The 14,415-nt window shown below is 41.7% G+C and overlaps 1 protein-coding gene across 2 annotated transcripts in view; it reads right to left on the bottom strand.

Annotated features, from left to right (window-relative positions):
- Positions 1 to 13,684, bottom strand: part of brsk1b (BR serine/threonine kinase 1b) — a 35,328-nt gene extending 21,644 nt beyond the window's left edge. For both annotated transcript variants that reach the window (XM_054759609.1, XM_054759610.1), the window contains exons 1-8: positions 13,355 to 13,684; positions 12,544 to 12,779; positions 10,558 to 10,652; positions 5,773 to 5,858; positions 5,464 to 5,604; positions 3,586 to 3,702; positions 1,633 to 1,666; positions 1,494 to 1,562 (exon numbers count right to left, since the gene is read on the bottom strand). In XM_054759609.1, coding sequence (XP_054615584.1) covers positions 1,494 to 1,562; positions 1,633 to 1,666; positions 3,586 to 3,702; positions 5,464 to 5,604; positions 5,773 to 5,858; positions 10,558 to 10,652; positions 12,544 to 12,637 — 636 coding nt within the window. In that variant the 5' untranslated portion in view covers positions 12,638 to 12,779; positions 13,355 to 13,684. The remainder of the gene's footprint in view (positions 1 to 1,493; positions 1,563 to 1,632; positions 1,667 to 3,585; positions 3,703 to 5,463; positions 5,605 to 5,772; positions 5,859 to 10,557; positions 10,653 to 12,543; positions 12,780 to 13,354) is intronic.
- Positions 13,685 to 14,415: the final 731 nt, after the last annotated feature.

Genomic DNA, 14,415 nt, shown 5'->3' with positions numbered 1-14,415 from the left:
AACAAACTAATATGTAACTTCCGCGACTTTTTATAAAACAAGTACCGCAAAGCATGCAGGGAGCCAGCATCACTCCCAATACTTGATGTCACCCAGCCTCACCCACATTCTACCTACAACGGCCCCCAGGTAAAGTGAGTTTGAGATCCCTGCTTTAGTGTTTAGTGGTGGATGTCATCCACAAAACCATGACAGTGATTATTTGTCCAAGAGGAAGTATGTATTGGAAGTGCAGCACGAGGGCCATTTTTTGGCCCGCGGTTTGTTTTTTTAAAGGCCCAAAGCACATTAGAAGAAATAAAATTAAACAAATAAAATAAAACAAGACAGCAAAAATTGAAAAAAAGAGTGAAAAGGCGCAATGCAATGAGAAAAAGTTGATACTAGTACTTCTATGACTACGACTAATAATATGCTTTGTCACCAACTTTTTTACTTTAAACATATACAACTCCTTCGCATATCTACTGTCGATTCGTTTTAGCCTGCAGCTCCTTTTTTTTAAGGATTCAAGGAACTCTATTGTCATACCAGCACATATTCACACAAGATGGCACAAAATGTAATACTAGAGGTCCAAGATTTGGCCCAATAAGTATCAAAAAGGACAGTGTAATTAACAAACTACACTAAAATACAAATGCTAAGCATAACAGCATATACTAAAACAGACAATCTGACTACAAGAATGAAATATGGCAGCTTAACGGAAATCTAACTAACATGAAAAGCTAACCACTACGGGTCAACAAATCAAACCAAATGAAAGCTCAGCTTTGCGTTGCTAAAAAGGCACCTGTGTGTGCAAAAAAGCAAATGCAGAGGAAATGAGTCTGGGTGGCCGCTTGCATGCATCGCACGTAATACTTTGATACTTTATTGACCGGCGGCACGTTCTAAAAATAGAAATAAACACAAATGGAATAAAACAGCAAAATATATAAATATATAAAAAAAAATGTAATGCAAAAATATTGTAATGTTGGCGGATACACCCGGTCGCCACAATGTCAAAATGGCCCCTGCGTCCTTCGATTTTGCAGTACGTGGACCCAAGGCGGATAAAAGTGCGGACATTCTGCATTCACAAATTAGTCAATTAATTGCTGAGTTAGAATTCTGTGGACTGATGATGGTGTCTTGAGGAAATAAAGGCAAAATGGAGTGCACGACTTGGCTGCCACCATGGTCTGTTACTGTACGGGTACTGACCACCACCATCACGTCCAAGGAGACGTTTTATATTGCATGGAATTATATTTAACCAAAACATAACATGTATTTCTGTTGATAATTTGGGCATTTCTGCAAGTTTAGGTCTCGAAGCTACATTGCCATGCAGTGCTAGAGCAAAGAAGATGGCCTTCAAGGTGTAGCTCCGATAGTTTGATGAGCATTCGGCTTTAAAGAATGCTGCGTATGACGGAAAAGAAATAAGAAATAAGAACAAAGAGCGGGAAATAAAACACTCCAAGTATAGGGAATGAATTTACCACAAGAAGAGCAAAGAGGATGACTCCACAACTCCAGACGTCTGCCCTGCGGCCATCATACTTCTCCCCCTAAAAACAACATCCTCATTAGACACACACGCACACACTCTCACACAAGCACAGCCACACACCGACTTACCCTTATTACTTCAGGGCAAGCATAATGTGGGGATCTGAAAATAAAAAGGAGACATTGTTTTAAAAATGTGTAGCTCGTCAGTTTTCATTGTCGGATAACAGAATGCCTTTGGACATTTTCAAGTAATAATTCTGGATGTTAATCAAGAAACATGCCGTCCTGACTGCGTCCAAAGAGCCCATTGCAGCTCATTAATGATAACTTCGGGGTCCACCTTCCTAATTGTAAATACCCATCTTAATTTTAACAGTAGTTACATTCCGAGAACACCCAACAATAGGAAAAAAACCCCACAAATAATGAACGCACCCAGAAAAAGCCATGCCTCTCACACTTATTAAACAATTGCAGGCATACAGCACTCGTAGTATTATAGCAGTAGTGGTGCAGCCAGGGCATTGAGGGGGTCCAGTTTGGCAGCTGCAGGATTGGCAGATGATCCTGCTGGCTTCATCGGGCCGTGATCTTCAGCTCTCACTGGATCGGTTCACTGCCAAGTGCGAAGCGGCTGGGTTGAGAATCAGCACCTCCGAGTCCGAGTGCATGGGTCTCACACCGGAAGAGGGTGGAGGAGGAGTTTAAGTACCTCGGGGTCTTGTTCACAAGTGAGGGAAGGATGGAACGCGAGGTGGACAGGCGGATTGGTGCGACTGTTGCAGAGATGCGGACTCTGTATTGATCCGTGGTGGTGAAGAGGGAGCTGAGCTGAAAGGCAAAGCTCTCAATTTACGGGTCGATCCATGTTCCTACGCTCATCTATGGTCATGAGCTTTGGGTGGTGACCGAAAGGACAAGACTGCGGGTACAAGTGGCCGAAATGGGCTTCCTTAGTAGGGTGGCTGGGCTCTCTAAGGTGAGAAGTAGGGATGTCCCGATCCGATCTTCAGGATCGAGATCAGCTGCCGATCGGCTGTATTTTGAAGATCGGATAATATCGGCTTCCGCCACGAGATCGTCCCGATCTGGTTGCCGTATAACGTTCGTAATCCTGGGCCACACTCCAAGATGGCAGGTGTGATAAAGCTGGTTGCTGCTCAACTCCCGCCACCCGCAAGAAGAAGGCAGACATGTCCGTGGTGTACCGTGGAGACGTGGAGTTTCACGTTGGATGTTGGATATTCAGTTCCGTAGCTACAGCGGTAGTTCCCCCTCACTGTGCCCGGACTGCTGTGTCATGGTGCGGGGAGCTTGCACGGGAAGTGCCACTCAGACCACTGGTTGTTTATACCAGGGACCGTCAATAATTTACCATTGCTTTAAGAGAGTTTGTGAAAAAAAGTCATATATTCTAAATCACACCACAAATTGATCTATAACCATGTCGAATGATTAGTCCTACCCTAAAAGTATTTTGCATATCCATTTTTTCCAATTCTATCTTTTATTGGATGGACTTTTATTGGATCTTTTATTGGATTAGAGACCTGACTCACAGAGGATTGTTATAAAAGCCAAACAATATTGTTGGTCATGCTTTGTAACTAAAAAAGTAAGTTCAGCAATACCTTGGTTGCATTATTTTTAATGCTTTGAAGGCTGATTTTCATAACCATATTCAATTCCACAAATTAATGTTTTTGGCAAGACAATAAAAAAATGGATCGGATCAGAAGCCAAAAAATGTGGATTGGGACATCCCTAGTGAGAAGTACTGCCATTTGTATGGCAGTCAAATTGTATTACAAAAACATGCAGTTACATGACATCACAGCTTGCCAAAGCATCTTCCTGCTGGAAAATGTTGTGTGAATTGACTTGTGAGACGGCACCCTTCGCATGATTCATAGCAGCAGCACTATTTTTTCCTCCAGATCGCGCCATGAAGTCACTTTCTATATAAAACCTAGTTTGCACAAATTAAAGCAGAGAAAAGAAATCTAATGTAATCTGCAAGGCAAAGGCGGGGATTTAAAGTTCGTATTTCATGAACGAGTAATCAAGTTAAGCACTTACCCACAACTAGTTTCCAGTAGACTATCCCCAACCTGTAGTGAGGCCATGCCAAAATCTGCTATCCTGATGTTGTTCTTCTCATCCAGAAGAAGATTCTCAGGCTTCAAGTCTCTGTGACTAAACACAAACAAAAAAACGACAATGTCACCTCTAATTTGAACACCCTAAAGTTGCACAATTGCACAATCAGCTTTGTGTGATAGGTTGCAAAGCATATTATAAGTAGTCGTCTTATATTATTAGTATCAATTTAACCTTTTTCTATTTACATTTAAGATTTGTTTGCGGACATTTGCTTGTTTCCATTTTTTCTATACAATTTCATGTTAGATACGATGAACGTTATAATTTTTATAATACATTTTTTAATTTTTTCAAAACCATGGGAAAACAGCCCCAGACCGCACTTTGGACACCCCTGCATTATGCAATTTTTCATGAGTTTTATATTTATGTATTTAAAATCTGTTTTTTTGTTTTATTATTATTATTATTATTATTATTATTATTATTATTATTATTATTTTATGTTTTTATTTTTTTATTTTAATTTTTGTCTGTATTTCTTTATTTATTTATTATGGTAAAAATGTATAAAATGTGTCAGGAACCCTTCTTTTCACTAAAATCAAAATGTATAATTCAAAAACGCATGTACACATTTCATAAACAACTAAGTTAAGTGTAGGCAGTGAAATATGTATTATAATAATTGTTTACCTTTAAAGCCAGGTGAGGCCTGAGGCAGTTACAAGTAACGAACAACACAACAAATAAGGTGTCCCATTCCAAAAAAAAAAATTGTTTATGTCCACCTCGAGAGCTTGAATGCACGGTCGCCTTACATTATCCCCCTCTCGCTCTACAGACGTGCTTTGATTGATTGATGACCAGCTGTCTTCCACCAATCGGAAGGTGGCGTCATGTTTCACTGCCTGTTTACTTTTGCTTTGAAAGCGGCCGCCTTCCTACACTTTGGAAATGTTTATCGAAAAGAGAAAAAAGCCAAGTCAAAACAGTCAAATAACAGGATGAAAGATAAATAAAAAAAATAAGTGAATTATTTTAAAATAAATAATAAACAAATAAAATGCAGTTCACCGTGCAGTCTACTGTGGCTAATCCTGCAATTTATTTAAAAAAAAAAAATCGAAATACAAAAAAATGCAATCAAGGGGCTCAACAAGGTCACAAAATAAATAATTTTAAAAATCCCTCATAATGTTTCGTTATTATTTTATTATTTCATAGTGGTGAATGAGCAGATCACACTTTTCCACAAAATGCCGTTTCCGGGTGGTTCGGTGGTTGTTGAATGCTGCTCAGTGGAGAGTAAACACTTTATGCCACTTATCCTCAACTCCTGTCTCGTTCTGAATCACATCTCCACATTTGGTGACCCTCGACGTGAGTGATATGTCAACCGACAAGAGCGCACACGTGCCGGCGCCACTCAATGCTAATGAGGCAGCTAACGGCGGTGCTATCTACGTATGCCTGTGGTTTCCACACATCAAAGCCCAGTCCCGACTGCGAGGAATAACACAGGACGTGACAAAATATTCCCACATAGTGGCCGTGTTGGCGCTACACTTTCTCTCATACCGCAGGAACCGTATGACGAACAATGTTAGAGGTTTTGAAACTTTTTCATAGGCGGTATCACTTTTAACTTCGACTTTTGACGTGACTTGAAAGGGAGCGTTTGCGTGGCTGAGTCATCCTGCTATGCCACCTCTTATGTTGAGAGTTAATGTAACATGTTAAGCATGTTTAGGGGGGAAAAAATACAAAATTCTAACATATTTCAGCTCGTCCTGGAACAGATTATCTGTTAAACTTGACAGGGGTCATTAAACTTCGATGAAAAGTACTGACCATATGGAGTAACTATGGCAGAAGTCCAAAGCCGAGATGATCTGTCTGAAGAACTTCCTGGCCTCTTTCGGGGTCAACCTGCCCTTTTTCACCAGATAGTCAAAAAGCTCTCCACCAGACACATGCTCCAACACCAGGTACCTGGCGGGACAAGAGGAAATGAAAAGAAAATACGCTGTTGATACACACGTAGCAGAATGCAAACCCTTTTAGCTTCTTTGATTAAAAAAAAAAAAAGAATCATGTTTCCATTCAGATGTGTGATTGGAGATACAGTGCCAGTCAGCACAAAGACAGAGAGATACTCACAGATACTTGTTATTCTCATAGACATCATGTAGCTTCAGAACGTGAGGGTGCTCGATTAGTTTGAGAATCGCTATTTCTCTTTCCACCTGCATCGACAGATGGCGAGCAGGGCGGGGGAACGTTTCGACAAACAGAGAAGAAAGGGTGTTAAAATATAAGAGAATGAAGGGTAAGTGGGCAGAGCGATGCAAATACAAAGAGAGGAGAGGCGGTAGATCATTAAATGTCTTCGAGCCTGAAAACAAGGAGGCAGTAAGAGCAGACTGAGAAGGAGCATTAGTTAAGCAAACAAACAATCATGATGGAATCACTTCACAAGAAAGACAAAAGGCAGTAATAAACACCTACGCTCTGCTGGACGTGTTGCAGATGGTTTGTGGTGGCCTGGTGTGGTAGTTGTGTGCGAACCCTCAGCTTTAAGTAACAGGCCACCACATTCCAGCTGCTCCTAATTAGCTTTGTGGAGCATATCTTATAGAAACATGTCCACTGGCCAACGTCAAAATCCACGCACTTCTGTACTTAAACTTAATGCATGAGTATAACGGAAAAGAAGTAAGACAAAACGCAGTGCTGGACACTAAAAGCCCTTCCGCAGTTGTGGAAGAGGAGGGACTAACGCAAGTGGTTGCAATTCACAATTAAAAAGGAGAGAAGAACAAGATGAGGAAGGGGATAAATACTGTAATTTGCAGTATGTGTGCAACGACAGTACTGTAGAGCCACGGATTTCGCAGGGGTTCCATTCCATTACAATCAGAAAAGGTCAAAAATCCACAAGTAATTGATACGCCCATCCATTTGCAATAAAAGTGTTACAAGATTAGTTTCAGCTCCAGAACCCTCTCCTTCTCTCTTCAGTTGCCAGTGTGCACTCGTGACGGAAGCTAACAAGCTACAAGCTAGATGCACGATCCAACAGATGGAATCTTAAGCAGTCACGGCACACAACCTTGTCAAGGTCCGCCCGACAAAGTGCGAATCTCGACGCTTGACGGAAAAACATTATGATTGGAGCGTGGGTCTGCATTGCTTCTGGCTGTAACAAAGTTGGTGGATTTATTAAGCTATGCGAAAGCTAGACATAACTTTCTCTTCTGTGTCTCAGTACACAACTATGGTGCATTTAAGGGCTGGTGAACAACGTGCGAAATCGCAACACTTCACAAAAAAACATTATCAGTGAAGCATGAAGACAAATGTACAAATTGTGGGATTTCTAACAGTGGTACATGCATGCTGTATGTTTTACCTGTGCTATCATATAGAGAGGTGTGAAAAACGGTTTGCCCTTGTCCTGATTTCTTATTGTTTTGCACGTTTGTCACACTTAAATGTTTCAGATTGTCAAACAAATTTAGAATATTAGTCAATGACAACACAACTGAACACAAAATGCAGTTTTTCAATAACTTTTTTTATTATTAAGGGAGAAAAAGAAATCCAAACCTACATGGTCCTGTGTGAAAAAGTGATTGCCCCCTAAACCTAATAAGTGGTTGGGCCACCCTTAGCAGCAACACCTGCAATCAAGCGTTTGTGATAACTTGCAATGAGTCTCTTACAGCGCTGTGGAGGAATTTTGGCCCACTCATCTTTGCAGAATTGTTGTAATTCAGTCACATTGGAAGATTTTCCAGCATGAACCCCCTTTTTAAGGTCATGCCACAGCATCTTAATAGGATTCAGGTCAGGACTTTGACTAGACTACACCAAAATCTTAATTTTGTTTTTCTTCAGCCATTCAGAGGTGGACTTGCTTGTGTGTTTTGGATCATTGTCCTGCTGCAGAACCCAAGTTGGTTTCAGCTTGAGGTCATGAAAAAATTGTCCCTCAGGATTTTTTGGTAGACAGCAGAATTCATGGTTCCATTTATCACAGCAAGGCTTCCAGGTCCTGAAGCAGCAAAACAGCCCCCGATCATCACACTACCACCACCATATTTTACTGTTGGTATGATGTTCTTTTTCTGAAATGCAGTGTTACTTTTATTCCAGATGTAATGGGACACACACCTTCCAAAAAGTCCAACTTTTGTCTCGTCAGACCACAGAGTATTTCCCCAGAGGTCTTGGGGATCATCAAGATGTTTTCTGACAAAATTGAGACGAGCCTTAATGTTCTTTTCGTTCAGCAGTGGTTTTGGTCTTGGAACTCTGCCATGTAGGCCATTTTTGCCCAGTGTCTTTCTTATGGTGGCGTCACGAACACTGACCTTAACTGAGGCAAGTGAGGCCTGCAGTTCTTTGGATGTTGTTGTGTCACCACTGTTTCATGTTTTCACCATATGTGGATAATGGCTCTCACTGTGGTTCGCTGGAGTCCCAAAGCTTTAGAAATAGCTTTATAAACTTTTCCAGACTGGTTATGTTAAGTTATGTTATGGGGGAGAGGGAGGGCAATTACCTTTTTCACACAGGGCCATATAGATTTGGATTCTTTTCTTTCTTAATAATAAAGGTTTCATTTAAAAACTGCATTTTGCGTTCAGTTGTTTTTGTTTAAATTTGTTTGATGATCTGAAACATTTAAGTGTGACAATGTGAATCGTGAACGTGCGGGCATCCATTGTACCGCTATACAAGCTGTACACTGTCTACTCCAAAGCATATCCAAGTTATAGTTCTATAGTATTGTGCTTTGGGAAGATGTACTGTAACACAAACGGTTGCTGAAATGTGAAGGGTGTACGGTATCTATTTGTCTATCAACTAACAAATGATGGTTAAAACACTAAATGTATCCTTTGTACTTCCAATCTTGGCGAATTTACCACTTTTATTGGGCTTTCTGGGCAACACTCACACAAAAGGTGAACTGTAAAGCCACTTAAGGATGCAGACAAAACGTAACTTGCAGCTGATTGTGCTTTAGATTGCCTTCCGTGCTAGCTGTCTGCAGCAACGGCAGCTATTAGAGAACACACAGAGTAGGCAACGGGCAGCTTGCCAAACCCACAGACTGGTGACCGGACATGCAATGTACTTGGAACAAGGCTTTGGAGCATGTGTTGACCTGAACCAAAAATGGAAATTGCTGAGCCTCTCACAGATGACAGTAAAGGTGTATTTATATACGCAGTGGAACCTTAGTTAGCATCATTAATTGGTTCCAGAAGGTCCGACTCGAACCGAAGCGGACGCTATCCGAATCAATTTTTCCCATTAGACGTAACGTAAATCCAAATAACCCGTTCCAGAAAGCCAAAATGTTGACACAAAACATGTTTTCAACAACTAAAAAATTCTAAATGCATAGAAATAATATAAACGATGAAGGAAAGGGATAAGCGAACATTTAAGTTGTGTGACATCACTGTTCCTGAAGACACAATGTGGCAGCCAGATCAGCACTTTCCTCTTCAACACCACCTTTTGCTCCTAACGCAAAATGGAGCCAAAGAAAGTTGCAAGTGGCAGCATATTGATAAAGACGGTGAGAAGCACGACTGAATCTGAGAAATAACTCATGACAAAACAGGAAGGTGGCGTTAAAGAGGAAGGTGTTGATCTCGCAGTCACGTCTTCAATGAAGGTAAAAGTAACCTTAAATGTTCACTTATCCCTTTCATTTGTCATTTATATGCATTTTGAATTGTTTTATGCATGTAAAATTATAAGTGTGGAACTATTAAAACGTGTTTTGGGTTAACATTTTTGAGAGTCAACTGCTGATGACATCATAGACGGGCTGTTGTCTGGTTCCGGTTACCGTTTTGGTAGCGAGCTAAGGATGCTAACAAGGGCGCTTTGTGATAAAAATACATTAAGCTTAGATCACGACCCTACTGCCGATCAACGTGCAAAAAACCGCAAGAAACACACAGAGGGCGGGCGTGTGACGTGCTGATTTTCGAGCCGTAGACTTTGTCATGTCAAAGAAACTCTACATTTTTTTCAGGTTGCGAGACAAACTTACGCACTCCGTAACGTCGTCTTTGTGCGTCGTCCGTATGGCCAACGTGTGTTGTACGTTTTGCTGGTGTCAGGTTTGGGCAAAATCTCAATTTTTTTCATACATCGCACTTGCAACCTCCTTTGTTTGGGTGCGGACACGCGTGCGCACACGTGTGCACACACATAGTTCAGAAGTTCAGTTCCAAATGTGAAAATTGTAAATAGCTCATGGTGTTATATTTGTAAATAAATTCTGATTTTGATGTTTTTTGTGTTGTTTATGTTGGTGTAGTTGTTTAGATATTTGAGCTGTCGCAAAAGCAAAAAATATTTGGCTGGCTTTCTCCCTTTTCTAGTCGGGAGCTGATATTTTCCCGAAACGTACCGATGTTCTACTGCTGATTACTCAAGCACAGAAAAAGGTACAAACAAACTTTTTTTGATGACAGACGGGAGTCTAATCTTTCTTTTGGTAGTTTCCATGTTTATGTAGCCATAGAACACAAAATTCTGTGTGCAAAATTGTCGAAAATGGCCGGTACTGAAGGGGTTGTCTTTTGAAAAATGGCTGGGATTGAATGAGTTAATAACACAACAAGACGCGCGCCGTATTGTACATTGTCCGGAAAATGTATGCAAACCGAGGCAAAATTCTCGCGTAAAGCCAGGGCGGATGCTAACCAAGGTTCCACTGTATATGTATGTTTTCCAAAATAGCCTATACAGTGGAGATTTCCAGTAGATAGCAAATCCATGTTGCTAAACCTTGATATACTTAATTGTAATGATCGGAATGTCCAGCATACTGTAAAATGAAAGCATTCTGACTCTGAATGATAAGGTTTTTGGCGTGAGTATTCATCAAAGTTCCAGACAAATGCGGCCTACCTTCATGAGAACTGATTCAGACAGTTTTTCTCTGTTGACAATCTTTATGGCCACTTTCTGCCCTGTTATGCAGTGGACACCCAACTTTACCAGTCCTGAAAGACACACAGAGGATGTTTGCGTTATTGAAGATGGCGATAAAACAGAAGATTCACAGGAAGGATCCACAATTATTCACGAGTTGTGAGGATAACGTTCATCAGCCACCATTATCATCATTAATTAATTAACATGACTAATAGAGCTTAAAGCACGAGTGTCCAAAGTGCAGCTCCGGTGGCTATATTCGGCCCACGGCCTCTTTTTTTATTGGCCCTCGGCATATTCTAAAAGAAAATTGATGATTAATGAGATCTTTTTTTAGATATTACAGTAATTTGTCGCCTATAACACAAAGCTAAGATGTTTTGTTTAGCTAGCATAGCAAATACTGACCTACAGCGGGTTGGTTTTAGCATCTTTCATGCCCAAAAAGTTCAAAGTGCCCCCCGCAACTGTCTTTACTAAGATAGTAATGCTCTTTTATTGTGGTTGTAGTTTGCAGTAGCATACTGCATAATGCTGAGACTGCTATTTTGACATACGGCTAAGTGGATCGATGCTAACATCAATGGCATCGATACCAAGCATAGTATCTGTATCGAATCGATGCCACTGTAGTGTGATTACAGTTGCTCCTCGGGCTACAAATGAGTTCTGTTCCGTCGGAATTATTTCGATATCTTTAAGAAGAGCTGCATTGAGGGAAGTTGAGTATGGTAGTTCCGCGCTTTAGCACGAGGTTGCTGTGTCTCTCTCTCTTTTCTGTCTGCACCGCCCGTTGTCTTCTGCGTCCTGATTGGCTGTAGACCAATGTCAATTAATCCCCTTCGTGCCGTTTCCTGTTGTGGTCATCGCTAGCAAACTAGCTAGCCGCGTGAGCTGCCTGCAAACCGCCAATAAACCATAGAAGAAGACAAAGAAGCTAATCAATTGACTCTGAACGCTGTATGTTTGCACCCAAAAGGCAGAGGACGCCAACCATCGCACAAAAAGTTGGACTCCTGGACAAGCTGAAGGAAGGTAGAAGTTGGAAGGTACGGAATAAACGAATCTTCGGTTCCAGGATGAGGATGAAGGGGGAGGAAAATACGACGGCAGGAGCGATACGTTTTAACAAATATAAGAAAAAACAATGCTACAGCGGAACGGTGCCAGGACGAAAACGCACGTCAGAGGAGTGAAATACGCGTGAGTCACTTAATAATTTTTTGTGTCCTACCTAGTAGGTTGATCAACGAAATGTGAACTTTGAGAGTGTTTAAGCAAGAGAGAAATGCCTGTCTGAGAAAAGTGCATCAAGTGCCTTAAAACATATATAATAGTTGTAAACAAATTAAGTTGGCTAAGTTAAACTGGATTTCACTTATTGTGGGCTATTTTGGGAACCCATCCCCTGCAGTAAACGAGGGAACACTGTATTGTATTTATATATTGTTATATCATTTACAAACTCAGTGACTACGCTTTTAGACACAGGAGGGCTTGGGGGGCGCGGGGGTAAAGAAGTCCAAGCATTAATAATAACAACTGTGGGTAATAAAAGTGAATAATTTGTCATTTCTACAACTGTAATTATATTGTATTGTTGTATTTATATGTATATTTCAATTGTTCACATACAAGTTTTTTTTTAATTCTGATAAAAGGCTAACAAATTAAAGGCAAACAATCAATAAATCACCAAATCCAACCATTTCAAGTAAAAAGTACCCTATATAGTAGTATACTATACTACGCTTTACTACACTAATACCGGTCCTGTATTTACTTGGTCACGAATCAATCCCAAAATGTGCACCCCTAATTTTGGATCCCTTCCTATATATATTAGAAACAACTCCCATTGTGATGCAGTGCAGTTCTACCCCCCCATCATCTTTGATGCATAAAATCTCATTGCATTATGTGAGTGCACTAATGAAAACTAGTCATCAAGGTTCCTACCGGTCTGTCCTTTCCCGAGGGTCTTCTCCAGCCGGTAAGGCCCCACGTACTGGCTGGACTGGCCCATCTCCTTACTGCTCATCTTCCCCGACATTGCACTAGAATGCTGATTCGGAACAGATGAATGAAGACAGCGGTGGGCCCGGTTCGGCTCGCAATGCAGTAAGGCTCATCCCAGGTCGGAGGTGGTGAGTTAACGCGGGGCCCTGCAGGCTCCTCCCATGCACTTGTTTGTCCTGCAGGGAAGACACCCCACGAAAAAAACTAGAATAAAGTCAAATGTAACCAATGTGGGCTTGTAGTGAGATGAGCAGTGTTTAACGTGGAAAACGTGGAGATCAGAGGAAGATGACGTGATGTTGAAAGCCACCCCCACTCCCTGTGCTTTTTTTTTTTTTTAGAGAGATATTTCAAGCCGGCGGCTCCTATTTTAGTGCATGTATTTGACGTAAAGTGCTGCAGGAAGACGAACACAATTGATCTGGGCATGTGCAGAGTCTCAAATATCCCAAGTCAGAATGCCTTAATCGATATCAGGGACCCCCCCCCCCACACACACACACACACGCACACCCCACCCCTCCTTGTTCTTCTTCTTTAAATGTCAAATAAAACCCCTCAAAATCCGTCTTCTTTCGTTTTAAGCGGGTTCGACAGAGTCCAGATAAGCATCGCGTATCAGAGCAGCATCAGCATCCAGAATGGGTTTTCCAATATCCGGTACACTTTGCCTCCCCCCCCACCCCCACCCTCTCCCCTCCTCTCCTCCTCGGGAGGAAACGTCCAGGCCGGGACAAACAGGCGAACCCACCGTGGGTTTTTTTTGGACGAAGACGCCTTTGGATTAGGAGAACCTGTCGAAGTGGACCCGGTTCCTGGAACCAAGAAGCAGCAGCAGCATCCTGTCCTCCTGTGTCTCCTTCTGACCGGCTGTGCTCACACCATCACCGCATACAGACCCCTCCCTCCCTCCTTAAAACGTCTCCCAAAAAAAACAAGCACACTCGGTCAAATCAAAAACGCGTCAAAAGTTGCTCATCATTCACTGAGTGATCCAGAACTCGTAACGTTCCTCTTTATCCTTCCCCTCTCCTCCTGCCTCCTTCTATTCATCCCATACGCTCAGCATCAGCATCCGGGTTCCGCTTCACCCCCCTCTCCGCTCCCCTCCCTTCCTCCAAGCCCTCTCTCTCTCCCGTCTCTCACTTCCGCTTTTTTTTTTTTCTTACTACTGTAAAGTTTCATTCAATCTAATTGGCTGCAGCAAAAGGGAAGCTGGACTGTAGCATGAACGTAAATGTCTCACAACTAGAAACATGAATGGAACCCTAATAAAAAAAAAGAAGGTATTGTAATCAGTTTTCGACTAAAATTTTGGCCAAAACGTCTCGGTTTTCGTACACTATTGCGCGTAACAAACTAGTTCGTCAGCCCTGCTCGGCATCATTTCGTAGAATCGAGGCCGCAAACAAAGCACCGTGCGCGTCGCTGACTCGGTCGCTCTTCTTTATTTTATTGAGCGCGACCGCTAAATAACCCGCCATGGGGCCGAAGAAAGTTGCGAGTGCCAGCAATTTGATCGAGAAGGGAAGAAAAACTGTAGAATTCAAGAAAGAGCACGGAGATGGCGTCCCTTCTCCTCCCTGCTCCTCGCCGTCTTCACCAACAAGTCTTTAAAAAAGGTAAAAATGACTTAAAATGTTTGTTTATCCATGTCGTTTGTCATTTAGACATATTTCCCATTGTTGTCTGCATGTAAAATTATAATTATTCGCTATGAAATGTATTTTTGTTTATATTTTTGGGTGTCTGGAATGGATTCATTGATTATTTCCTACGGTAATAATTGCTTCATTTGTCACACTTTCTTTG

The sequence above is a fragment of the Dunckerocampus dactyliophorus genome, chromosome 18 (genome assembly GCF_027744805.1).
Source record: "Dunckerocampus dactyliophorus isolate RoL2022-P2 chromosome 18, RoL_Ddac_1.1, whole genome shotgun sequence".
NCBI lineage: Eukaryota > Metazoa > Chordata > Actinopteri > Syngnathiformes > Syngnathidae > Dunckerocampus > Dunckerocampus dactyliophorus.
This window is presented reverse-complemented; position numbering and strand designations above follow the sequence as displayed.